Raw genomic sequence first — 26766 nt, 5'->3', positions numbered from 1 at the left:
TAAACTAACTACACATACCCCTAAATGCGTACGTAGATCGCCTTGTAGGCCGAACAAGCCGCCGTAGCTATCGCTTTAGTACTATCGGCGGCAATAGCGGCCTTACGGAGCGCATTAGCCCTCGTAACGTCGCCTTTAACTAGTTCCGGCATCTTTTAACTACATTAGCCCCCGAAAGCCCCCTTTTAACCCCGTATATATACCTAGAAACAATCGCGGTTAGAGCAATTGTAACACTTTAGGTAATATTCGTCCTTATTATTAGTTGCCTACTTGTCCGGCGATTCGCGCGCAAAGAGGTAGAACTAGGCCAAATTGGCCTTATTTAAGGGCTTGCTAAGGCAGTTAACATACGGATTGCCCTTAAAGATGCCGTTAGCGGCGAATTGCTTGCGTTAGGTCGCGATAAAGGCGGGTTGCGCTATAACGGGCTCGTTCGGTCGCGGATAGGGTCGTTTAGTAAGAATAGCGGTTTTTCGATAAAATTCGCGGTCGTCCGGTAGAAGATAGGGCTAGAAGGGAACTAAATGCTATGTTAGTACTATACAGGCTACAAATGCCCCTTAAGGGGGCACTTTTAGACTTATTTAGCTATCGGATAGGGTTAAGTTATACTTACTAAGTCTGTATAAGGTTGTTAAAGAAGAGAAGAATTCGAGGGATCCGAGCCTAGGTTTTAAAGCTATAGTAGACCCCGATTAAGGCCTTAGGCTATTAAACTTAGCAAACACTAAAAAGAATTTACTCGAGGTAAAACCGTTTAGAGCGCGACGCTCTGCGCAAGGAGGGGGGCTATATTATATCTGCCTCCGCCGAATACCGACAATCGGCATCTAATCCCCTGCCTTAGCGGTATATGCACCCCTACTAAGGCCTTTTAAGCTCGTTTAAGCTAGATTGCGCCTGTATTATAAGGATACGTAGAATCTCCTCCTTCCGAGAGAGTATCGAATCGAGTCTGTTCTAAAGTGATTTATACTGCTACTCTATTCTTAACTGCACCCTTTACAGTGTCGGAGAACTGCCTCCGCGGTAGTCTGTAGCGTAAGATCCTTAACCGGAATTAGATAGCGCCTCTTAGTAAGGCGATCCGTAACAACTAAGATGTTGTTATATACTATACCGTCGAGCTCGCTGTTAGGCAGGTGGACGACGTAGTTAAGAGCGATGCACTCGTATAACGCCGTAGGGACGGGCAGCTGTCTTAGTTGCCCTTAGTAAGCTTCCCGAGATAACTTAACCCTATTGTAAGTGTAGCAATTCCGAGTATATGCCTCGTAGTCGTTATACATTCCTAGCTAGAAGTAGTTGCGCGTAATAAGGTCGTAGGTGCGGTCTCTACCGGGGTAGCCGGCAAGCGGAGCATCGTAGTAGTAATAGAGTACATCCGTTCGGAGGTCTGTATCGGCTAGAACGTACGTTCGGCCCTTAACTATAATAAAAGGATGTATAACGGCACAGTCTCTAAGAGAGACACGTGCGGTCTTGTTTAATTACGGTAGAAGCCTGTCGTAACCCTCCGTAACTACTGTCTTAATAGCTATAGCTAATTTATTAGCCTCGTATGCTCTAATAATCTAATCGTCTAGTAACTCGTCCTTAGCGAGAAGGCGGATAGTAGCCTGACGCTAGCGCATCGCCGAGAGCTCCGGTGAGAGCTAATGTTCCTTAATTAATATAGTAGTCCGGTTAGCGCGGTCGGCCATAGAATCTATATCTTAAGATCGTCGAGTTAAACTGTCGACCTTACCGTTAAGCTTACTAGCTCTATATTCGATCTAAAAGTTAAATTCTGCGAGGAATTTAGCCTAGCGTACTTGCCGTCTGTTTAGTTGTTTTGTCGTTATAAAGTGCTTAAGGCTACGGTAGTCCGACAGAACTCTAGTGTTGCTAGCGACTAATTTAGGGCGCTACTCCTCGAAAGCCTTAACGATAGCTATAAGCTCCTTGTTATAGATCTCGTAGTTGCATTCCGCCGGTAACATCTTACGGCTAAAGAAAGCAATCGGATGTAGCATAGCGTCGTCTCTATCTCCGTATTATAACAGCACCCCGGCTAATACGGTGTCCGATAAGTCGTACTCTATAACGTATAATTTCTCCGGGTTGTAGTACGCAAGGATTAGCGCAGTCGTAAACGCTGTTTTTAAGAGGTTAAAGGACTTTTGATACTCCTTATCCTACTAAAAGGACGGCCGGTCGCGCTAGCGAGTAGCGTTAGCCTGTCCTTTCGACAGAGTAGTTAGTAGTCGAGCGATGTCGGAGTACCCGCGGATAAAGCGTCTATAGAAGTTAGCTAGCCTAAGGAAGGCCTAAACGTCCTTAAGGCAACGGGGAGTCTCCTACCCGGTAATCGCGGCGACCTTGCGAGGATCTATCTTTAACCCGTTGTCCGTAATAATAATGCCGAGGTAGACTACCTCGTTAATAAAGAACTTGCACTTGTTAATGTCTAGCGGCAGGTTAGCGTCTCGAAGGCGCCGGAGCACCTCGCGGACGTAACGAACGTAGTCCGTATAGTTCTCGCTATAGATAATTAGATTATCGATCTAAGTAGAAACAAAGTTATCGAGACAAGCGCCGAGAGTGCGGTTAATGTATGCCTAGAATTAACTAGGCGCATTAGTAAGACCGAACAGCACGACGAGGTATTCGTAGGTTCTATAGCGGCTAGTAAATGCCGTTTTCTACTTATTACCTTCGCGGATGCGGAGGCGGTTAAAAGTAGCGACGATGTCGAGGACCGAGAAGATCTTAGCCTTCCCTATCCGAAGTAGAGTCTTACGAATATAAGGTAGTAGATAGCGATTCTTAATAGTAATAGCGTTAATAGCGCGGTAGTCTACGCAAACGCGGATGCCGCTATTACCTTTCTTAACGAGCAGGACGGGCGATAAGTATAGCGAGTTGCTCTCCTGGATAACCCCCTTAGTAATAAGGTCCTCGATATGTTTCCGAACGACGCGGAGCTCTTATTCGCCTATAGGGTAGGGCTTCCGAAACGGAATCTTTGCACTAGGCATAAAGTCGATAGGTAGGTTACCGTCGGCGCGGTGCGGCGGGAGTAAATTCGGTAATGATTTAGCGGCCTTGCGGTTAAAGAGGTCCTTAAAATTAGCGAACTCGCTAGGCATATCCTATATGTAGTCCTTATCTAGCTTCCCGCGCATATATTTCTCGAAGTTAGCTAGACTTAAGCGACATAAGCGTAGAGCCCGGTCGGCCTTATCGTAGGTCTAAAATTCCTTGCTAGGAGCGCATTCCTAAACGAAGTATCCTTCCTTGCCGTTTAGCATATCGTCGTATGCCTCCCTAATAGTCGTAGTATAGATCGAAACGGAAGCGGGCGGTAGGCAGCGTTCGTATAAAACAATAGGGGCTCCGAGGAGCTAGCTAGCGGAATTGGCCTAGTAGTGCGACTAATAGCATAGGCGCTTAAAGCTAATAGTACAGGCATCCTAATTAATAATAGGGTTATGCTTGCGGAGCTAAGGGCCCCTAAGTACGACATTATACTTAAGGTTAGTAACGAAGTAGGGGAGTTCTTCTATGTAGCGGCCGAGTAACAGCTCTATGCTCGTCTAGTCTGTGATTAATCGTCCAGCACTGCTATCCGCGTACGCTACTAGAATAGGGCGAGGCAGCGGCGAAGTCTATAGCCTAGCGGCGAAGGAACGGCTAATGTAGTAGGCATCGGCGCCGTTGTTAAGGTAAACGCGAACCTTCTAATTGCTAACGACACCGTCGAGGACAACGTAATTAGAGATCTCTACAGGGCATTTAATGCCGGTCGCGGTAAGGCGCACCGCATTATTCGCTAGCTTAGCGGGAATACGGTCTATTTTAATAGCAGAAGTGCAGTAAAACGGTAAAGGTAGCGCGCGAGGAAGTTCCTCGGGCTCTAAGGGTGCATATAGCTTCCCTATGAACTTCTCGATTATGCGACGTGTACGCTAGTTTAGGCTCGGAGGTATAGGTAGTCGATACATAGTAATACCCGTCGGTGTAGGTCGTCTGTACGTAGTAAAACCCGTCGGTAGCGACGGATCCGGCGGTCTTAGTAGCACTAGTTGTAAGGCACCCGTATCTAAGCTATCTAGATGCGGGCTTCTCTATTTCCCGCCAGCTTAGCATCTAGCTCGGAGGGTAGCTACTTACCGATAGTAGTAGCGTTCTAGTTAACGCGGCGTTCCTTCTTATACTTAAATATTAGGCAGAAGGGATTGTTGCGCTAGTGCTTAGTAGAGCGGCAAACGAAGCAGCTATTGTAGGAGAGGAGCTTGTCTATGTCCGCTTAGGTTATAGGCTTATAGGTACGGTTAGCCTTAGCCTAGTCGTAGCCCTTGTTCAGACCGTAGTTTATGCTCTTAAGGAGCGAGCGTGCTAGGGCGGCGCCGCGAGCCGCGGAGGCGTTCGAAGCGGTGTTGTTATTACCGCTATTGGCGTTAGCGTTAGCGTTAGTATTCGTGCTATTACCTACATTGTTGCCGCCGGCGTATCCTCCGGCGAGCTTAGTAGCTTCTAGATCTAATTCGATTATGCGCAGAGAGGCGGCAAGGTAGTCCACATCGGTGTAGTGCTAACTAATTAAGTACTTCGCGTATCGAGTCTTCGCAATTATGCGCTTTAGGTAGTAGACCTCCTACGCGGGCTGCAGGGCTACGTAGTACTTACACTCCTCGAAGTCGCTAAGGAAGTTATCGAGCTTAGAACCGGGCTTTATCTTAAGAGCATAGAACTTGTTCTACATTGCCTTAGATTTATAGTGCTTGCCGTAAAATACGGTTAGGGCCTCGAGAACGTTAGCAACGGTAGTAAATCCCCCTGCCTTAATCTACGGTTAGAGTTTAGTCTATGCGCGTCCACTAGTCTGGTTAATAGCGGTGTCTACTATGTGTCGATCGTTCTAGTAGTAGTAAGCCTTATAGCGGAAGTAATTGCCTACCTTAGTAGTCTACTTAGCGAAAGAAGCCGTATCCTTCTCCGAATTACCTGTCTACTTATCTAGGAGATAAAATATAATCTTCTCCGCGCGCGCCGCCGGAGGGGCGGGGCGGGAGGTATCCTAAACGTTAATAGAGACAGAGCGCGAACGGGCGACGATCGCGGCGTAGGAGAGTCCTTAAGTGCGAGTACGACCGCGGTAGTCCTCCGTGCGAGTGTTGTTAAAGATCGGAGTAGTCGGAGTTAGAGTAGCGTAAGTGTTCGGACCGCGAGCGTTCTAAGCGCCCTTATTTACGTTCTAAGTGCTTTCGTTCTACGTACGGCGCATTATACGAGCGAGTTTATTATCGTCGAACTCCTTAGCGAATTCCGAAGTGTCGTCCTTAAGAGTAGGGCCCTTAGATGTAGAGGTGTTGCGTCCCTTAGACTTCGCGAAGCGGTTACGAAGATTAGGCGTCTTTGTAGTAGCCCTTATCTAGTCCTCCTTAGTTCTACCGTTGGCCTTAAAGTAGTTAACTATAAACTCGATCTTATCGTTTAGGCCGGCAATGTCCGCTTTTAAATCTATTACCTCGTCCTAAACTATCTCGAGGTTATTAGACGTAGAGGAAAACTTGCTCTTCTAGTTAGCGACCTCCTTGTCGAGTCCTTTAATAAAGCGAAGTGCCTCTTCGCGCTTCTGCTTAGCCCTGCCTAGGCGTACGATGTACCTAGCCTCCGCGCTCTTAAAGTCCGTCTTCTCCTTCTAATGCGCAACTACGTCCTGTTTATAGGTATTAATTACCGTCTTTATCTAATTAAGCCACTTACGTACGCGATAGAGCACCGTATAGAAGCGCTCCGGGTATGCCTTAACCTTAGTAACGAGGTCCTAAGAGTCCTTAATCTAGAAGTAATCCTTAGGATACTTCTAGACCGTCTAAGTACTAGTGCCGGTCTTAACAAGTAGAATAAGATCCGACAGGTCGATTGCGCCTTTATATTCCTCGCTCGTGCGTTCTTGTTCTTGTTTAGTGTCTAATCCCTGCTCTTTATCCAGGGTTCGAACCTAAGAGGGTTTGTTCTATTAGGAGGCGGAGGCGAGTCGAGCGCTTAACTAGCGATCGGATTCGTCCTCGAAGAAGCTGTCGTTACCCGCTATCGTGTTCGGCTAGCTAGGTTCTGTTGCCGGTTAGCTCTAGAACGCAGAGGTAAAGCTGCTCTAAGTGTTCTAAGTGTTCGGAGCTATTCTAACGCGTAACTTGCTGCTACGTAAACGTGCGCCTTGTCGATTCCGAGGTTTCTTAGTCTGCGCAAGAAGAGAAGCTTTCTATATAGGGCTAACCTAAAGGTCGTTAATTGCTGTAGTCTGTAGTTCGTGTTCTAAAGAGGTCGGAGTCTTGTTACGAAAAATGCGGAGTTTACGAGAATCTTACTCTAAAAGAAGAGAGATGTCCTTACCTTATATAGAGTCTGCGCTTACAGTCTCTTAATCCTTACCCGTGTTATTAGAGGTAAGGCGGCGTTGCGCAGTCTCGTTGTCCTTGTCTTTAGTCCGTGGTCCTTATAAGCCTTCGAGAGGCAGTCCTTATAGAATCGGACTACGGTAGCTATGCGAACTTATCGATAGTTAGGGTAGTTTAAAGCGACAGACACTTATAACACGGGACTTAGGAACGTAATGCGAACGTAAGATTGTAAAGTGTCTATAACTAAGAAAGAAGGAACGAGAGTCCGAAGTCGAAGGTAGAAGACCGACGAGGACTGCTCGTAAACGCTAACAAAGCATAACTAAATGTACTAAGAGCAGGAACAGGGCTGCACCCTGTGACACATACTATGCGTTATAAACGTCGCGAGTTAGCTATAGAGTTATAGAGTTACCGCCGAACTACTTCTTATATTAGTAACGGCACTCCTTCGCGGATATACTAGCCTTACGTATGTTAGCGAGAAACTCGAGCATCTTAGCTCCTCGACCTTTGCGGCGATATAGTAGTAGTCCGATAGCCTTACTACTAGCGTAGTTGTAGACTAGAAGGCGACTAAGGGATATCTTCTACTTAGAGCTAGCTAACTTCCTATTAACCTTCGACACTATTACCGATATAGTATAGCTAGTCTTCTTCGAGGACGACTCGCGCATAATAGTAATACTAGCGGCATCGAGTCCTACCCTTCTCTTAACTATATTAGCGTTACTAACACCCTTCGTATAGATCTACCTCTAACTAATAACAACACCGCCCTTCTTATCCGGCCCCTTCGAATAAACAGCCTCCTAGCTAGTCTCCTTAGTATAGTTATAGAGCTATACTTTAGTAGCTTCCTATAAAGGGAATCGGAGCCCTTCGACGACTAGCGGAGCAATAGCATTAAAATAAGATGCGCGGTAACTACTACCGCCGATTAAGAAGGCGCTCTTATCGACCTAAATCCGCGCGGCGGTAACGCTCTAAGAAACAATAATACTACCGGCGGCGGTAACGCTCTTAGAAATAATAACACTACCGGCGCTAGCTTCTTTAACATTACTACCCTTATCGATATCCTTCCGCTAACTAATTTCCTTATAGACACCGCGCATCTCGCGCTCCTTTAATACCTCTTCCTTCTCCTATAGCTCTAGTATGTCGAACTCCTCCTACGGCATATTACTATTATCCTTATCCTTATCCTTATCCTTATTAAGAAACGCGCGTTCGTAGGTAGACGGCGGCGCGGCGGTAGAGCTAGCTATAGCGGTAGTAGTAGAGCCGGATACAGCAGAAACAATAGGAGGCATAGTATACTACGGCGACGACGAGGGCATAGGACAGCGATCAAAACGCGTCTAAGATTACTGCAAAAACAGGTAAGAAACGCGACACGCGTGGATTCGAGTCCCGTGCACGTGACTAGCTGAGGCTATGAATAAAAATGAGTGAGGCTATGATTAACAACGGGGGATATGAGGGACTTGAAGTGAAATAATCCTGGGGTTCGAGGGGTGGGTGAGTCAGGGGTGTCCTGAGAAGGTCATCTCGTCGGTTCCCTTGCCCGACCGGGAACCTGCAGATGCCTGTCGAACCTCTCAGGGGGTGACCACTGTGTGCTCTGGCCCGTGCAATTGCCAAAAAAGAGGACGTCTCCTGCGTAAATGATTAGAAGCGTCCACTGACGGAACATGGACGCTGTCTTCGGAGAGGTCTCAGCATTGCCTCGAAACGTGCATTGGCATTGTCGCGGGTTCTGTCGGCGCAGCATTCCTTGTTCGGTCCTCTCACCACTCATCTGTCCGCCTCGCTGACAGCATGTGATACACTGCCGAGCTTGATGTGACAATCGTACGACGAACCACCCTCCCCGCGCTAACCCATCTCATGATACGAAAGACACGACAGCTGGCTCATCGGGGCCGGGCCCAAATCCCCACGTCGACGACATCTCGCACCGCCAGTCTCTCGCCGAAGCCCACAGAGTCGCCTCGCAAAGCGCGGGAGAGAAAGGTTCGAGCTGACGTGTGGTGTGCGGGAGTCGACAGGCTTCTCTCGCCAGAACCAAACGGCAGTGCTGTGATATGCCTTCTCTGCGGCTCCTTCGAGACGCGAACAGCTCCAACGACACCGTCAGGATCAGAAAGACCTTGGCACCATCCGTCGGTCAAAGCTCCCAGCAACATGCCTTCACTGTGCAGCCGGATACTCTCCGAGTGGACTTGTCTTCATGAAGTGGAAATGCGTCTCATGATACGACGACTGGATCCAGCCTCCACTTCGACAAGCTCAGATACCGCCCATCGCCGATGATGATGGGAGCCAGATCACCCGCAAGCACCCAGGGTAGCTGACGCCTGCGAATACATCCTCTGCTGGATAGATATATGTTCAAATTGACCCATCGAATGTCGTCGAAGCGTCCCGCGTCCCATCCGCAGAGTCGTCTCATCGCATCGCATGATGTTCGTGTCCAGTCCGTGTCCCGCATCAAGGAGAGGGAAACGAGAGCGCTCCAAACGTCGACCAACGCACCCTTCTCGAACCAGCTCAAGGCCCCATCAAGAGCGTGCGCAAGGAAATCTAATCTTTGCCGTCTTTTCTCATCATTATCCCTCTGCCTCCCGACCGTCCGCGTTGAAGGAATGGGCAATCGCTTCCAGACTTTCGACGTGGTCGGATCAAAAAGGCTCGATGACACTCGGTGCCCTTGACGACAATCGTTCTCTTTCTCATTCATCTTCAATGCAACGCTACGCTAAGTCTCAGAACGCCCCGTCTCTGTATCGATATACTCCAGCCTCATCTATTTCTTCCACCCCGTCTTTCTTCCTCCAGCACCCTCCTTCAGACTCGTAAGTTCAAGTCCACTCGCACTATCCTCCGTCCTTCGTGAACTCACACCCCCTTCCACCCCGTCATCACTACTATCCCTCCTCCTCCTCCTCTCATCTCCCATCCGCGGCGTCCTCTCCGCCTCAGCCAACAACCTCCTCGCACTCGCGTGCGGACTGAGATTCATATCCGGCGTCTGCGGTCTCGGCGGGGGCACTACCTCCCCCGCACCGTCCACCCCACCAACACTCGTCTCCTCCCTTCCCTCTTCGCCGACTTCATACCCTTCCTCCTCATCCCCCGCCGCATACACATCCTCCTCTTCGTACTGACTCTGCCCCTCCTCATCATATCCGTATTCGCTCTCCACCAACTCCGAATTCTCCATGTCCTCATACTCCCCTTCCGTCTCCAACATGCTCTCCCCCGCGACGCTCTGGTCGAGACTGAACCTGCCCCGCCCGCCCTCCGCGTCGAGGTATAGACTTTCCGTCATGCCCTCATCCTCACTCAAAACGCTACCCGCTCCTCCAGCGCTGGGAACATTCTGCAACCCCAGCGCCGCCTTTTCAATCACGGGGTCCTCGTCTTCTGATTCCGAGTCGGTGAAGTCCCAAACATCCAGCGGTCGTTCGCGCCAGTAATTGAAGTCAGTATATTCTTCCCCTCCACCTTTGACGAGAAGTCCGACGGGAGGAAAGTAGTGGTCGACGATTTCGCGCATGGTGGAGTAGGCGGTTTTGTAATTATTCAAGCTTAGCAAGTCGAGTGAGATTTCCGAGTTGGAGTTAATGGTGAAGATGCGGATGCTCGGGATGTTGACGGATCGATAGCTCAAGGCGTCAGTCAGGCGGTTGCCGAAGCCGGCGTAGAAAGGAGAGGAGGAGTGGGCTTTTCCTCCACCACCTCCGCCTTTCGATTGGAGGGATTTCAAGCCTGCTTCGACGGCTGTGTCAGTCACGTTTTGTGCGCCGCCGTGGCCGGAGAAGAGCGCCATGATGTCACGCAGACAGGCCATTTTGAAGATTTCGGGTTTGCGAAGGTAGACTTCTCGGCGGAGGGCGGCGATGGTGCGGTCTGGAGAGAGGATGACGGGGCCTTTAGGGAGGCGGAAGCCTTCCTGTACGACGCCGTTGAGGTACGCGCGGGTGGTGTCCGCTTGACCGACGGAGCGGGAGGTGAGGTAGAGGAAGTTGTAGCCATTGGAGGCGATTTCGGTGTAGAGCTTCGCCACACCGGAGTGCGTCCAGTCGCGGCCGAGTGTGTTGAGGACGTGGCCTAGAACGTCAGATTTGGTGATGGTGCCATCAATGTCGGAAATGACGATGGGGACGTCGTGGTGCCAGTACCATAGATTGGCGGTGCAGGTCGCGCGGTTGACGGTGAAGGACATGCTGTTGCCGCCGGGTTGAAGGTTCATGGTCTTGAGCTGGTCAGAGGTGAGGCGGAGAGTTTTGGCGTAGTTTTTGTTTGGATCGCCAGCGCCTCCTGGAGATGAGGGTTGTGAGCCCATTCCTACGGCACTATCGGAGTCGCGTCGCGCGTGAGTATGGTTGTGGTTGTTGATGTAGTCGGGCTTGGAATCGTTACTGCGGGCATCATCGCTGTGGTAGCCTGGGTCGGAGAGGGCGTCGGCGGATGCGTAGGCGGCTGGGTTGAACGAGCCCAGTCCTGCTGCTGCTGCAGCTCGTTTATTCGCTGCCTCCTTTGCTTCCTCACTGCTGTAGATCCAGATGTTGCCCTTCTCGTCCGCACCGATCAGAGCACCGATATCATACGGCCCATCCAACTCTTGTGATAGTAACTGTCTCGCAATACCCTCTGCCTGCAGAGCCTCCATATTTCCACTCTTGTAGCTCGTCATGTCCAGCATGAGATCGCCAGCTTCTGTGACTTGATTGCTGATGTTGGATGTCCACAGCTTTTTTGATAACGCCATTGCTCGTGCTCTTGCCTCTTCTTGTTCTGCTGATACTGCACTACTTGGCCGATCCGTCTCAATTGGCAGAGGTGAAGGAGCTCGTTCCGAATTCGCGGAAAATATGAGCTCGCTGGTTTCGAGAGAATTCTCGATCGCTGCTCTCGCTGCAGGTATCGCCGAGTCGGAAATCTGTCGATCCAGTGGAGGAGCCTGTAGACCTTCGAACCGTGTAAAGTCTCCAGAGAGACGCCGTTGAGAGGTTCCAGGAGGAGAGCTCGAAATGGGTGTCAACTCTTCGCCTAGATCACTCTGCGCTCTCCGAGCAAGGCTTGGTGCGCGCTGTGACCTCGCATCGGTAGTACTCCGTTCTCGTCCTTTGGGAGGTTGCCGCAGACCATCTTGAGGTAGACTCGAAGACTCCAGATCGAATGGATCCGGTTCTTGCAATGCTGGCGTTTGCGGTGGACTCGCTTTCATCTCCGGGCTCGATACGGGCGACACGGGCGGACTCGTTTGTAATGCTTCCGGCACGCTATCTTGTGTCTCAAAGACGAAGAATGCCTCTCCTCCTTCTCCCAGCTTCATCGGAAAGTCCTTCTTTTCTCCATTGACGCGGAACTCGACCTTTTTCTCGTGTGGTCGTAGTAAGCTGAACTTGCCAAAGCGGATGTGAAAAGGTGAGCAGGCGAGGGAGCCATCCGCTTGTTCAACGACAACGACATCGATGGCGCCGGAGAGGGTCGCTGGGTTGATGCTATTCCAGGTCGAAGATACGGCTCCGGAGACGGCTCGTACGTATTGCATTGTGAGGGAGGTGGTTTCGATAGGCGGAGGACGGAGACAAGACCGTCTTGGTGTAGGTTGTACTCAATTCGAGTGTATCTCGTGCACCGAATGTCAAGTGATTGTTGTTGCTTAAAAGCCGAGCCGAACGCGCAAGCAACGAGAGGATTGGTGGGGTCGACGATGATGGAGGATGTGGTACAGGTCCGGGCAAAGACGGTGAGCGAGAGACGTGAATTCAGTCGAGGTGGTGGAGGGAGAGCTCGGATGATGTCGTCGGTGAGAAAGGGAGATGTTCGGGTCTCGCGGTGTGAAGTCTTGTTTCTCCCACGCGCATCGGGATTCGGGATCCTCTTCAGAAGGTCATCAGATGCGCCAGGCCAACGTCATTTACGGCCGACGCTAGCTGAAGAGGTATACGACCTGCCGAATATGAACAAAGGTGTTGGGACAATGTTGCTGATGATGAGTTGTGAACATGAAGACGACGGAAGCACAGGAAGACTACGAAGAAACATCAACGGTCCATGTGATTGCAAGGACCGAGAAGAGTCGTCAGGTGTGAACGGATTGGGAGGGAAGATGCCCGGCTGAACAAGAGAGCTCTCAGCCCTACGCGGGTGATGATCGAGATGCTGGCAGGGGTGGCTTGTAGGTAGTCTTGAAGAGCATGTGCCTCGGATTGTTCAAGAGCGTGATTCCTATAGACGAGTCTGAAGATGAGAAGCCATGACTCTCTCTAGACCGTGACTTTGAAGAGCGTTGGAGGTCCAGTGGTCCTCGGAAAAGGTTGGAATGATCAACGAAGAGCATCAATATTTGACGACCTCCATCAATTTCGAGCTGGACATCCATGGATCATCTCGATGTTCATACAACCATCGTTTCAAGTCGAAGTCGGCTGCCATCAAGCTGGAGGTCTCATTGTATATCGCAGGTGGAAGTCTGTCTCGGTCTATCCATTCGGCACATGTTCTGCACCGCTGGGTGAAAATGTGGGGTGAGGCTGCTTCTTCTCCTGTGGCGCGCGGGAGCTTGCGAAAGCTTCCGCTCTTTTCACTGCAGAAGTCCGCAAAACCAGACATCCAAGTCCTATTCTTTATTAGTTCCACACTCCTCCACCGACGACTGCCTTCTCTACCATGGATCCACGATACACGATCAATCGCTAGATATCCACTACCCTCAAACGCCCGCCCTCGCTCTCACAGCATCATCCCCGCCATCTCGATGCGGCTGCTACTCCACCCGCCATGACCGTCCCCAGACCGCCTTCACGACCTCGCTTTCCCCAACTCTTCGCCAGAGCCGATCAAATCGCCAGCGAGGTTCCCATAGACAATGTCTACTTCTCCCACGCTCTCACCATGTTGCAAACCTTTGGCCTGCCCTTGGCCTTCTACTTCAAGCCCGTCATCGTCTTCGTGGCCATGTCATGGTATGTCTTGACACTTCTTGTTGCAGCCTTGCACTCTCTGACGAATGCTGTGCAGGCTGTTCTATCGCGCCTATCAGGTCATGAGCACGCCGCTCCAGGAACTCGCTGCTCTCCTCGGTTTCGACATCCCGCCAGCTCCCCTCATCGACCTCGCGAGTGTCAAGGCAGACGGTGCCATGATTCATTGGTCTCTCCCGGAGAAACAAAAGCATAAGACGTCTTTGAAATACGAGATACACCTGAACGGCGCCGTGATTATTGATACACTTCCTGTACACGAGTCGGCTGCGACAATCACAGGTCTTCGCCCGGGCTGTTTCTACGTCGTGAGGGTATCCCTAGTCAACAATATCGAATTCAGCTCCAAAAGTGAACCGATCCGCTTCCGCACGAAGCCGGCCGATTCGGGTGACTTCTATGTCGCCGCTCCCGATGGGCAGGACACCGATCATGATACTGCCCACGAACCCGTCCCGCGAGTGAGGCCCTATCGTGGACTGAAGGACATTGCACCCGCTGCTCCTGATGCCGTGCCCATGTCGAGAGAAGTCAGCTCTGGCCAAAGAAGAAGCTTGAACGCGAGCCGTCATTCATCGGCAATGCAAGTGGACAGGCGGGAATCTTCGGCCGAGGAGACCGAGGCGCCTGAAGGAGCAGAGACCATTCAGCAGTTGACGGAAAGACTCGATGCCATTCGCAAGGAGACCGATGAAGCAGAGAAGCAAGCTCGGGAGGAAGAGGAGGAGGAGGTCAATCAGAAAGAAGAGCTGATCAAGGAACGGGATGAGCTGAGGACGGAAGCGGCGGAAAAGGAAAAGGCGAGCCGGAATTTGAAGAGAGAGGTCAACACTTTGGAAAGACAGAACACTGCTGCACAGAATGAGCGATCGAAACACGAGCGGATCCTCCAGCAGAAGAAGCAGGATCGACAGAAATTGAAGGACGATATCATTCGCTGGCAGCGCGAGACCGAGGAGATGAAGGCGGATGTCGAACGCATTCGACAAGAAAAAGCCAGTCATTTGGAGGAGGCAGAGCAGGAGAAGGAGAAGTTGCGGGTCCGCCAAGCCGACGAGGCTGCTCTGGTCAAGGCGTTGGATGATGAGGTCAGGGAGAAGAGTACCGAGATCAAGAAGATGGAGCGTGCTATGAAGAATGGCTCCCCGAATAGTGCCGAACCAGAGACGAATTTGGTGCAGCAATTGCAACAGGACGCCGAAGCTCAAAGAATGTGGGACGGACAAGTGCTGTTGATGCAACAGCAATACGGCATGACCGTGCAAAAGCTGGAGCAGGCCAAACGCTTGTATGCGGAGCAGCAGAACTACCTCCAGACTCTGCAGGCTAAGCGCAGGCAGGAGGAAGCCACGCAGTACACCTCTCCACCGACCACGCAAGACCGCCAAATCCGACGTGGTGACAGCCAGAGGAGTCGTCGAGCACAAAGCGGACACAGCTCATCGGACAGTCCTCGTCTTACCAACTTTCCTCTTAGCAGTGGTGCTTTCGGTCCGAGCTTGACGAGCACTGCCTTCCCTGGCGCAGCATTCCTCAACATCCACAACGGGATGACCATCAGCCAGCCTACGGACGGAATGACCATGTCAGATGAAGATCGAGATAGGCTGACAGGAGGCGCCTTGATGAGTCCTGGAGCCGGAGCAGATCTCCTCCCAGCTGATCTGTTCGGCGAAGGAGATAACGACAGATTTATCACGCCGCTTCCTGGTCTTGGGTCTCTTCCTGGAATGTCCAATCAAGTGATGCAGGACCCATATCCTACCTCGCCGCAATCTGGAAGGAGTAGTCGAGCCCAGAGCATTCTCGCCAGTCCCCTCTCCAGTCAACTCAACCTCCACATGGGATCTCCAGAGCACCTCATCGACGCCGATCGGAGGTCTGTCCGTTCGACACGATCGAACCGCGCTGCTAGTGGCAGCGGCATGGTCTCAACGGGTAGTCGATTCAGTGGCATGTTCGGGATCAAGCAACGAGCTAAAAATGTCTCCGACGCCGATGATGGCCTGGCTCTGGGTAAGGCGCAGAGCCACTCCATGCCACGTCAAGACGGAGGCATCCCTGGTCTCGAATCCGCTAGTAGGAAACGCAACAGTAGTATTTCAGGCACCCTCGCCAGCGGCTCCTACCCCAGCGAAGGACCCATTGAAGGACCATCACAACCTCGATCTGGAGCCGGCGCATCGCTTAGAAGTCGAGCGTTTGGCATCTTTAGCAAGGAAAAAAGTGGTGGTGATGGCTGGCCGAGTACCTTCACCGGCCTGGGACGTAGACCTGCCTCTCCCAGACCTGGGTCCACCCACTCCAGTGAGCTCCCTCGCCCTTCCTTCGATAGCAGTCGCTGGGGCGTCGACACTTGGCCGTCTGCGGACGCAGCGAGTGGAGGCGCAAGAAGCAGCCCTCTCGCATTCGGCGCGACAAATTGGAATATCCCCGTCGGCCAGCAGTCCCGCATCTTCGGCTCCCGCCACCCTTCCCGTCGCCCATCGCAGCAATACGGCAACTCCGGCCCTCCCGCAGACATCATGGAAGACGAAGACTCGGACATGCACGACTCTCGCGACCGGGCCCGGCACCTCGGTCCGATAGGAAGTAAGCCTCCTCCCGGATCGAAGAAAGCCGGAAAAGCGCCCGCCGTCCTCCCATCCACATCGTCCACCTCCGCCATCGCTGCTGATGAAGACGACTCCACCGCCTCTCCCGACGCGAAGCTCAATCCTAACGCGAAAGATTTCAAGTCCTTCTTCTCCAGCATGCGCTTGCGGTCCAAGGACTCCGCGCCCTCGACCATCGCTTCATCGTCTTCTCATCAACACCTCGAGAATCATACTGATGTCGCCGAGCATGATGTCTCGCCCACAACATCCCGCAAGTCGCGGGATACACGAGACACCTACTCGGTCACCACTGCGTCTTCCATCGCCGAATCAGGTCGTAACTCGTACGACCTCGCGAGGACGGTGAGTGGGAGTATGTCCGACATCGCCACGCCGGGAGCGGAAGGTGGACGAGGAACAGGAAGCGCCCAGCCTAGCCCCATGCTCGGCTCCTCTACCAGCAAAGAAAGTTTCATGCAGAAACTCACGAGGAAGAGTTCGGCCGGAGGTAAATTCACGCTGCCGACTTTTAAGCGCGAGCGGAGTCGTCTTGACACCTCTGTGCGGGACTTGCCCGGATCTCCCGGGTTGAGTACGCCGGGTGAAGAAGCGGGTTTCGATGATTCTGCGGGTTTGGGCAGCAGTAGCGGGAATTTGAAGGAAAGTGGTGGTGGAGAGGGGAAGAGAGGGAGTGTTAGGGGGTGGGGCAATGTGTTGAAATTTGGAGGAGGGAGCTCGAAGAAGGGGGCTAGTGCGGTGAGCGTCACGACTAGTGAGGAGGGCGTTACTGGGGACGAGGAGAGGGAGGAGAGGGAGTAAGTGTGGATAGCTGGTGGTGGTGGCGTTGTGTATATCTGACGGCCTATGGATGTGTAGTGATCAATCGTTACAGTGCGACGGAGGGCCTGTCCCGTCCAAGTCCTCAGGCATGCCTAGAATGAATCTTCATTGTCACATGCCAGCAGCGGTAGCGGCGGGAACGCATGTGAAAGAGCACAGACGTGGACGTTGCTCCACACTGTTCCGGATACATGCATGCGAGGTGCATGTATACATGCAAGTCAGATGCAGCTCCCCGCTCTTTCGAACCTCTCGCTGAGATGACTCTCGTTCGTTGTCGTGGTTTTCCGTTCATGCGCAATGGTGCTGGTGCTGCAGGAATGCGTTGTCGCTCTTCTCATTCGATCTACAGATTTACAAGGGAATAAGCTGATATCTCATGGTTGACTAGTGCTGCTTGCTTGTTCCACATGGAGGGGGACTGGAGATGGATGGATCAACCCTGCCATGTCTGACCGAGCAGTCCGAGTACTTTCAGAAGAAGCGACAGACATAGTCACGGCGAACATTCAGTAAGGTAGCATTCAATCGCAATTGATCTGTTGTATGCATAGCACAGCCCTTTTTCCAAGTGTTCAACATGTCTGTTATATCCCAACACAACGAACACTCGCTGATTCGCCGAGGGTGATGCGGCTCGGTATGGGCATGGAGTTCGTCTGTATATAAGTACTTCTTCTCCACCGCACGTGCGTTTGCATGCTGCACATACATGCAGGGTGTGAGTCGAGAGCTCTCTCGAACCGTCTCCACTGTTGGCGTTTGCTGTCTGTCGATCTTGGTCGTCTTTCTCTACGAGCTTCTGTCGCAAACACATAACACGCACGATCATTCACCGTCTCCGAGGAAGAATAATCCAGCTCCATAACGACGAACTCATCGCCATACCACTGCTTGCGCTGTTGAGTCACAAGCCACAAGCTAGGAGCAGCACATAACGAGCGCCAGTCTCTTCCCGAGTTCACACATCGGCCACAAACCGGAAGAAACATCATGGCGACGACCACGGCGACCACGACGACCACGACGACGGAAAAACTCTATTCCACTCCTTCACGCTCTCAACTCGCGCGTCAAGCAGCATACCAACTCCTCTCTCCGCAACAACAACGACCACCCTCACGATCCTTCGGCACAACCAATAAGCCTTCCAAGCACGATCAACACTACCCAACAACAACGCACTCACACCTCACTTCACCCACCGCACTCCCTTTCCTGCCTCTCCTCGCATCAGTCTGGTTCCTCGCCAACACATCGGGTCCAACGCTATGGTTCGCAGCGCTCGTCGACTTCGCGAGAGTGGCGATCGTGACGGGCGTGATTTGTGGTTTGGATTGGTATGCGAGAGGGATGTCGAGTGAGTCGGCAGAGCAGGGCGGAGACTCTGGCTGTGGTGAAGCGAAAGAAGATGGACCTGGCCGAGGAGCGAGAAGTGAGAGCGTGGTGAGGACGTTTGTGTTGGTTGGATTTGTGGTTGTTTTGGGGGAGGTGATGAGTTTGGGAGGTGGTGGGTGATGAGTTTGGGAGGTGGTGGGTGATGAGTTTGGTCAACATGTCCCGGTCGTCCTGAGGGTTGCGTGGTGGAGGACTCGGAGGTGGGATGTTTTGCGGCATGTTGGCGGCAGTCGTGTGATCTGCTTCTGCTGATGCACGTCGGGATGTCTGTCGATAATCCAAAGACTGCGTCGTGGAAGCGTCTTTGTGGGAGAGCCAGACACACACACTTGCTCAAGGTCGATGGAGATGGCTGTAGCCAGGCTGAAGGTTGTGCGGCGCTTGTGTTCATAGCAGTAGCCGTCACTCCCAACGCAAAGGAACCAATGAGCCTCTGCTTCTCACTCATCATAGTCCTCCCCTCTCTTCGCCGCTAGGATATACGGCCTCTTCTCCCAAAACCCATCCCCAATAATATCAACATGTTCCACCACAACCCTCGCCTTCGCCCTCTTCTTCTTCTCCTTCTCAACCTGACTCCGACTATTCGGATCCCCCTTCTTCCCACCCTCCCCTCCCTTTTCATCCACCTCATCAAACGCCCGATACACCACGCTCCCCTTGCGGAAAATCTCCTCCTCAGCATTGTAATTAATCCCAAACCTCTTCCACAAAATCTCATTCTTATCTCCACTCACCGTGCCCTTCAACTCCAACTCCGCCTGCGTCCCACTCAACCCACCTTGCTCCACCAACGCCCAAAACACCGTATTATACAAATTGTTGATATGACAATCCGCCTGCCTCCAACTCAAGTAGTCCCGCAAAATCTTCCGTTTCGGATACGCCACGCATCGTCCATCAAACGTCGGCCACGGCCGTTCCAACTTCACTTCCGGCGGGAAGAACTCTCCCCACAACATACAATACTCCGCCGTGAACATCGTCGCCACCGAGGTCGCCAATTTCGCCGCCCGCCGTTCGAAGAGAGTGCACGACTCGTGGAACACGAAGGAGTACTCGTCCGACTGTCCGTATGCGAGAACAATGTCGACGAAGGATTTGACGACTTGGGTCGCCGCGGCGTTCATGAGATGCAAGGCGCGGAGGTCGTTGGGTTTGGTAAAGGCGTATTTCTTGCAGAGTTTGCTGAAGCCCCGGCCGTCGATGCGGATTACTAGCCAGTTGGAGAGAGGGAGGGCATCGGGTTGTTCGAAGGCGCGGACGTAGCCGAACTCGGTGTTGGCCATCTTGGGAGGCGGGAGGGGACTCTGGGAAGATGGATGCTTTGTTGGCAGTGCTGGTCTTCTCCTGGTATGGACATTCAAGCTGGGTATTGAATTTTGGCGGAGGAGACTTCACGTTTTCATCATAGTCTTTCGCTTGTGCTTGTCAATCTTGATTTGCAGTACCACCAAGAGCACAAGATCCTCGATTGTTGGGAGGTCTTGCGAGAAGATGGTGTTGGTTTCACAAATTGTTCGGCTTCAAGGACGAGCATGAAGTGAGGAGTGAGGTCGAAGTTCAAAATTTCGAGATCGAAATTTCTCACCTGCAATCATCAATGGTTCACACTCACAACACATCACTTTTGGAGAATAACATGATCGAGCAGACAGTGATTGCAAACCAGCAGCGTCGAGGCCGCATTTGCATTTTCAGATTATCTAAACACGACGACGATATTCGACTTCGTATTCATTCTGATCGCTCTCTCCTCTCTCCTCTCTCCCTCCTTCACAAGCATCCAGATATCATCCACCAATGCCTCTACTGGCGTCCATCTCCCTGAGGAACGCAGTCCTAAGCACACCACGGCCCAAAAAGCAGAAAAGAGAGAATTCCATTCTGTAAGGCGTCATTCCACTCCGATCTTTCTTCCCGCGAAACGAAAGACCGCCAAATCATCGCTTCATCGAAGTTCTCCGCCCACCCGTCCCCTTCGGATCTTCTTTTTTGTTGTGGGGATGTGGTATTTTCTCGCTCATTCGCAGCTCATTGTCTATTCCGAGACGCGCAAAATCTAATAATTGCAAACCAAAAGCAATTGAACGCCGATCCGTATGCTCCATGAAACCAGACGCTTTCGAAGTTCGTTGTTGTACAGGGTGATAAAAAGTGTAAAGAGGCGTGTCCAGTACAATCCATCGATCATCGGTGCAAACGTGGGCTCAGCGAAGAGAACGCCTTCCGAGTCGCGTGGGTGCTGGGTGCTCTTCCATGTGCGAATCAAAATTCTCTCCGAGCCGTTCACGATCCTGAGTTATCTTGCGGCGAGCTGTGTTCGCGTCAGTATGTGTAGATTAAGCCTACAAGACCAATGTACTCACTTCGGAGAGTATTGCGGGCTGGTTGGGCTGTACTGCGGGCTCGTCGGGCTCTGCTTCTGCCCGGGCGAGGTTGGTGAGTACCCATTCTGAGCAGGGCTGGTCGGGCTGTACACCGGCGATGTTGGGCTGTATGTCGGCGAAGTCGGCGAGGCACCGCTCGCGCCAACACCGCTACCATACTTCGGACTTGTCGGCGAGTAAGTCGGCGACGTCGGGCTGTATGCGGGTGACGTCGGACTGTACGTCGGTGAAGTTGGGGAGTACTTCGGAGAGGTAGCGCTGCCAGGGGCATGCGCAGGTGAGGTCGGGCTGTAGTTGGGTGATGTAGGAGAGTATGAGGGAGAGGTTGGGGAGTACGACGGCGATGTCGGTGAGTAGGATGGCGATGTGGGAGAAATCTTGCTGCCACCGCTGTATGCTGGCGATGTGGGCGAATACGTCGGTGATGTTGGCGTATAGGCTGGGCTCGCGGGTGAGAACTGGGGAGATGTGACTTGATACGCCGGGCTGGTCATGCCTTGGCCAGGAGAGGTCGGCGAGTATCCAGCCATGCCAGGAGAGGTGGGAGAGTAGCCATAGGCAGGCGAAGTGGGCGAAAAGCCTCCACTGTTGAACGGACTCGTGGGAGCATAGCCAGGGCTCATGCCGCCGCGGTACGGGCTCATACCACCATCGAAGCCGCCGCCGTAAGCAGTGAGGCCACCACCCTCGTCCTGACCAGGGTTGATGATAGGTGAGAAGCTGGCTCCGTAGTCAGGACCTGCGTAACCGCCGTCTGCCAAAGGCGAGCCGATGTCGTAAGGCGTCATGGCGCCCTCGGGAGAGCCAGCACCGACACCGATACCAGAATGCATAGCACGCTGAGTTGGTGCGACTGACTTGAGCATCTCCGTGTCGAGGAGCATGTCGAATTCTCCAGTACCGCTGGGCGCAAGTTGTCCCAGAATGATGTTCTCGGACACACCGCGGCAGTCGTCGAGCTCGCCAGATGAGGCAGCGTCAAACAAGATCTCGACAGTCTCTTCGAAAGAACAACGCATCAGCGCGCCAGTGTCGGCACGGTTGATACCATGTCGAGTGACAGCCATCAGCTCTCCTCGCGCACACATCACATCACAGAGGATGGCCATGTGGCGGTGGTTGACGTAGGAACCGTCGTTGGTCAGCACATCCTTGAACTCCTTGATCAACGATGCCCGAACACCCTCAATACCAAACACCTTCATGATGGTCTGGAAGTGATTGCAAGTCGTGCGGGTGGAATCAACGCCCTCAACTGCCAAGACGTCCTTGAGGTTCACACCATCAGTGTCGAGGAGCCACTCCTTGCATGCCTCGACGCTGTTGCTCTTGACAAGCGAGCCATCTTCGATTGTGATCATTCTCGCTTCGTTCGAGACGAAAGCACGCTTGACGCCGGACACTCCACGAAGCACGACAGTGTCCAGCATGTGTCCCTCAAGGCGCTTGAGGGTGTCTTCTTGCTCCTCTTCGGACTCATTCTCCTTGTCGCGTCCGCCAGTGATCATGCGAACACGGATGACTTGCTCATCGGCGTTGTCATCGGAGAAGATGACCGCAACATCTCCGCCGAAAACCTCCTTGATCTTGTCGGCCACATTGGTCACAGTCAAGCCCTTATCGAGAAGCTGGCGACGACCAAGCACAATACGGAGCAACCACTTGCTCTGCAATTCAGGCCGCTCGCTCTCTTCCGGAATGATAAAGTACGACTCAACCATGTCGTGGTCAGCTTGAATGACAGTGTCTTCGATGACTGGATCATAGTAGATCTCAGTGACGTCCGTGACGTTGCGCAGACTGGTGTGCTCGATCATGGACCGAAGATTCTTGGCTCCTTCCTGCGTGAGACCGTGCGCTGGATCCTGGAACACTTTCATGTTGGGCGTCTTGATGTTCTCGGCAACGTTGAGAATTTCTTTGAGACGAGGCACACCCTTGGTTGTAGTCTTTGCAGTCACACCAGCCAAATGGAAAGTGTTGAGCGTCATTTGCGTAGCGGGTTCGCCAATCGACTGAGCTGCGAGAACACCCACCATCTCACCAGGGTTGACAAGAGCACGCAGGAATCTGTTCTCAAGATCGCCAAGGACATTGTCAAGCGCAAGCTTGTTGAGCTTATCTTCCTTGACCAGACGCTTGAATGCCAAGCGAGAGCGGAACATGGCCTTGCACAAAAGTGTGGCGTTCATGTCTGCCTCCTGAGACAAGGAGTCGTCACCGCGAATGACGATGAGGCGGTCGAGCAAGGCTTGAATCTTGGGAATGGTCTCCCGTGGGTCAAGGTCGCTCTTGCTGTTATCGTTGATCTTGAACTTATTCCGCGCGTTCTGAATCATACGATTGATGTTCAGTGGCAAGTAGCGCTTCTCTTCAGGATCGTCAAGACCATTTCGAATCTTCTGCCTGTCATTGCTGATGGCCTCGTACTCTTGGTCGAACAGCTGCTGGATTTCGACATCGCCAATGAGCTCGGCAGCCATTTCCAGGTTGGCAGGAGTCAGCGCGAATTCCTTGTTCTGGCTGATGACGTCGATTTTGTACTTGCGATCAAACTGCCCGTGCGAGGAGGCGATCGTGTTGATGTGCTGGGACTCGATGTATGTCGCATCGAGACCGTCTTCTCCGTACGTGAATTGCAGGATGTCGCCGAGCGAGTTTCGAACGGTGCCATCGTACTTGATCATGATCTCCTCCAGCGCCTTGACAAGACGACGCTGAATGTATCCAGTCTCGGCAGTCTTGACAGCGGTATCAATCAGACCTTCTCGACCACCCATGGCGTGGAAGAAGAACTCCTGGGGGGTGAGGCCACGAAGATAAGAATTCTCGACAAATCCTCGTGATGCCGGCGAGTAATCGTCCTTTGGAAAATGGGGCAACACACGGTATTTGAAGCCGAACGGCAATCGCTTGCCCTCGAGAGACTGCTGTCCCACTGCGGCGGTCATCTGGGAGACGTTCGTGCTGGAACCCTTGGAGCCCGAGTTGACCATGACTCCGACATTGTTGCACGACTTCATCAGGGCGAAAGCTGCGTCACCAGCCTTGTTTCGAGCATTGTCGAGGGCAGCCTTGGTCTGCGACTCGAAAGTCTCGCGGATTGTCATACCAGGCAGTGTCTCCATGGCGTCTGACTGCACCTGTTCCACGTATTTGTCGACTTGAAGCTTCTCTTCGACAATGGCGCCTTCGATCTCGCCCACCATGTGATCATCCGGGATGGTGTCACCGATGCCTACACTGAAGCCGTGATGAAGCATCCAGTGGCAGACAATGCGCTGGCACCCGCTGAAGAACTCGACCGCTGCCTCGGGACCGCGATCGTTGAAGATGTAGTGAACAACACCACTCTGCGAAGCACCAACCACCTGCTTCCAGATTCGGCCCCACATGATCTCGCCATTCTGGACGAGAATCTCCTTCTTCTCCTCGTGCGGGTTGTCGTCGTTCTTGGATGCGGGCATGAAGTAGTTGAGACCAGGGGGGAAGAAGAGCGATGCCACTTGCTTGCCAGTCCATCGAGGCTGTGGCTTGATGATGGCGGGAGGCGGAACTACACCATCCCACGAAGGCACCCATAGCAGAATGTTCATCAGCTCTTGGTAGTCGATCATGACATCTTTCTTCGTCATCATCCAGCAGCCAGCCATGGTATCTTGCACAATACCCATCAGAGGTCCGTTCTTCTGCGGAGAGACGATGTTGTGTGGCACGGCGCAGAGATTGGCGACCTCCGCGCGGGTCTCGTGTCCTTGGGGCACGTGCAAGTTCATCTCGTCACCGTCAAAGTCGGCGTTGTATGGCGATGTGACTGAGAGATTCATGCGGAAGGTGGAGTAAGGCATGACCTTGACTCGATGACCCATCATGGACTCCTTGTGCAGCGACGGCTGTCGATTGAAGATGATGTAATCTCCATCAACGATGTGTCGCTCGACAATCCAGCCGAGCTGGAGCTGAATCTCACCCGCACGCTTGTGGTATCGCAAGTCGATACGAGAGCCATCCTCGCGGATGACGTGCTTAGCCCCGGGGTGCTGGTCCGGTCCATTGCGAACAAGTTCTTGCATCTTGTGGATGTTGTAGACTGTGACGCGCTCCGGAAAGGTCAAGACTCGAGCGGTCGACCTAGGCACTCCAACTTGATCGAGATCTAGGTTGGGGTCACCGGTGATCACGGTTCGAGCAGAAAAGTCCACACGCTTGCCCATCAAGTTACCTCGAAGACGCCCCTCCTTGGACTTCAGGCGTGCGCGAATCGCCTTGAGAGGGCGCCCACTCTTTTGAATCGACCGAGGCAGCCCAGCGATGTCGTTGTCCATATAGGTGGCAACGTGGTATTGGAGTAGACCGAAAAACTCCTCGCGAACGTGTGCTGGCAAGCCCTCCTGCTCACAACGTCGGACGTTGGAGTTTGCGCGAATGATGTCAGACAACTTGTATGTCAAGTCGTCTTCTGAACGCATACCCTGGCTTGTGCCATCAACCGAGATACTCGGGCGCACAGCCGGGGGAGGAACGGGCAGGACTGTCATGATCATCCACTCCGGTCGAGCGTAGTCGACATTCAGACCCAGACGATGCAGATCCTCCTCGCGAAGTTTTTTGAAGAGGTCGAGGGCAACCTGAGGGGTGATGGTCTTTTTCTCCACGCCGCCCTCCTCGTTGCCGTCCTCGGACTTTGCAACCTTCGTACTCGCGGTCAACGTCAGCTGAACCTTTCGGATGGTCGGCTGAACATTGCCGCAGCCTCCGTGACCAGCAATCTTGGGCTTCTTGGGGTCTTCACCGAAGCCGTCGTTCGCATCAGCGGGCTCGTCCATGGCGCAATCCATCTTTGACTTGCACAGCTTTGCGATTTGCTCGAATCTTCGCTTCGGGTCCCGAATCTTCACGGCCTGCGCAAACTGAGGATTGCGCTGCAAAAGGTTTGTAAGCACTGTAATGAGAAATGCAAGACTTACCGCGCGAAACATCAACCTCTACTTACTTCATCTTCCAGGAGCTTTCCGCAGTTGTTGCACACCGATTCGAGGATCTTCTTGATCTTGGTAATGAAACCTAGTCACGTGACATGTTAGATTTGATAGATGAGAAGCACGCGCCATCGTGGGTCGACTCACCGACGTGGAAGACCGGAGCCGCCAGCTCGATGTGGCCGAAATGACCAGGACACTCTTGCTGGCTTTCACCGCAAGTAGCGCACATGGTGTTCCGGTCAATGGTGCCGAGCTTCGGATCATTCAGACCCTTCTCGCGCGGCCGATTGCGCTGCTCGTCCATTGTTTCAGGATACTCGATGTGACAGACACTCATATTCTTGATTTCTTCGGGCGAGAAAAGACCAAACTGGATTTCCTGCACGGTACGCAGCGGCGCCTGCGAGTGGGCGAAGGTAGCCATAATTGCGGCCGGGTTGTGGAATCCAATGAAGTGGATGTTCTGAAGCTCTTCAAAGTCGAGGACTGCGCAGGAAAAGTCTCGCGATGCCTTGTGATGGCAATCTCTGTATTCACGAGCGTCGCTTCACTTCCCAACGCTCTTGCTATTCACTGACCACCGCGTCCCCTGTCACCAGCGCCGAACCTTAGTGAAGGCCGCTTTCGCGCCTTGCACCCTCAGATCCTCCTCTCGTGACCCTATTATGACTGCTCGATCGTGTATGTGATGTCCGTCGATGGAGTGAATGCGCGTGGTGCGCTGCTGCCGGTAATGATGGGTGTATTGAGGTGGCGCGCCGTGGATGGCTCTGTCGCAATTCGCAGGCCCGCCGGCGAGTTGAGCGCGAACAAATGAGTCTCCCCGTATTGTTGTCGAGTGATACTGGCGATATCGCGGCGATCCGGGCGATATTCGATGGGTTGACGTCGAATGTGACGGTGATGTTTTTGTTGGAGCGGCGTCGACGAAGCCGGCTACAAAGATCGCGCCTGCCGTGCCAAGCCAGACGGGGACAGACGGGAGCTAACAAGGATGCGGAATTACTCGCAGCCAAACCCCGGAAGTCTGTTTCTCGAATGATTGTCCTCGACTGACTTCAATCCTCCTTCGCGACACTGTCATTACAGGGTTGACTCGGTGCCTGCAAGACTGATTGTCGACGTGCACGTGTCGTTGACCGCTCACTGTACCAAACATCGAAGTC

General features: G+C 52.7%; 4 protein-coding genes across 4 annotated transcripts; 1 reads left to right on the top strand and 3 right to left on the bottom strand.

Moving 5' to 3' along the window:
- Window positions 1-9204: 9204 nt before the first annotated feature.
- Window positions 9205-11958, bottom strand: MYCGRDRAFT_41117 (uncharacterized protein; the record flags this gene model as incomplete). Its single annotated transcript, XM_003852894.1, has 3 exons — window positions 9205-9606; window positions 9811-11522; window positions 11565-11958. 3 exons carry the CDS (start codon window positions 11956-11958, stop codon window positions 9205-9207), a joined length of 2508 nt encoding a protein of 835 aa, XP_003852942.1.
- A 1232-nt stretch (window positions 11959-13190) lies between these two features.
- MYCGRDRAFT_109057 (uncharacterized protein) lies at window positions 13191-16809 on the top strand (the record flags this gene model as incomplete). The annotated part of the gene is made up of 2 exons (XM_003853425.1): window positions 13191-13375; window positions 13431-16809. 2 exons carry the CDS (start codon window positions 13191-13193, stop codon window positions 16807-16809), a joined length of 3564 nt encoding a protein of 1187 aa, XP_003853473.1.
- Window positions 16810-18668: 1859 nt separating this feature from the next.
- MYCGRDRAFT_70961 (uncharacterized protein) lies at window positions 18669-19517 on the bottom strand (the record flags this gene model as incomplete). The annotated part of the gene is made up of 1 exon (XM_003852893.1): window positions 18669-19517. One exon carries the CDS (start codon window positions 19515-19517, stop codon window positions 18669-18671), a length of 849 nt encoding a protein of 282 aa, XP_003852941.1.
- Window positions 19518-20127: 610 nt separating this feature from the next.
- MYCGRDRAFT_99873 (DNA-directed RNA polymerase II subunit RPB1) lies at window positions 20128-26024 on the bottom strand (the record flags this gene model as incomplete). The annotated part of the gene is made up of 4 exons (XM_003852892.1): window positions 20128-20545; window positions 20598-25540; window positions 25612-25682; window positions 25745-26024. The coding sequence occupies 4 exons, from the start codon at window positions 26022-26024 to the stop codon at window positions 20518-20520; spliced, it is 5322 nt and encodes a 1773-aa protein (XP_003852940.1).
- Between the last annotated feature and the right edge of the window lie 742 nt (window positions 26025-26766).

This window comes from Zymoseptoria tritici, chromosome 4 (assembly GCF_000219625.1).
Source record: "Zymoseptoria tritici IPO323 chromosome 4, whole genome shotgun sequence".
NCBI lineage: Eukaryota > Fungi > Ascomycota > Dothideomycetes > Mycosphaerellales > Mycosphaerellaceae > Zymoseptoria > Zymoseptoria tritici.
This window is presented reverse-complemented; position numbering and strand designations above follow the sequence as displayed.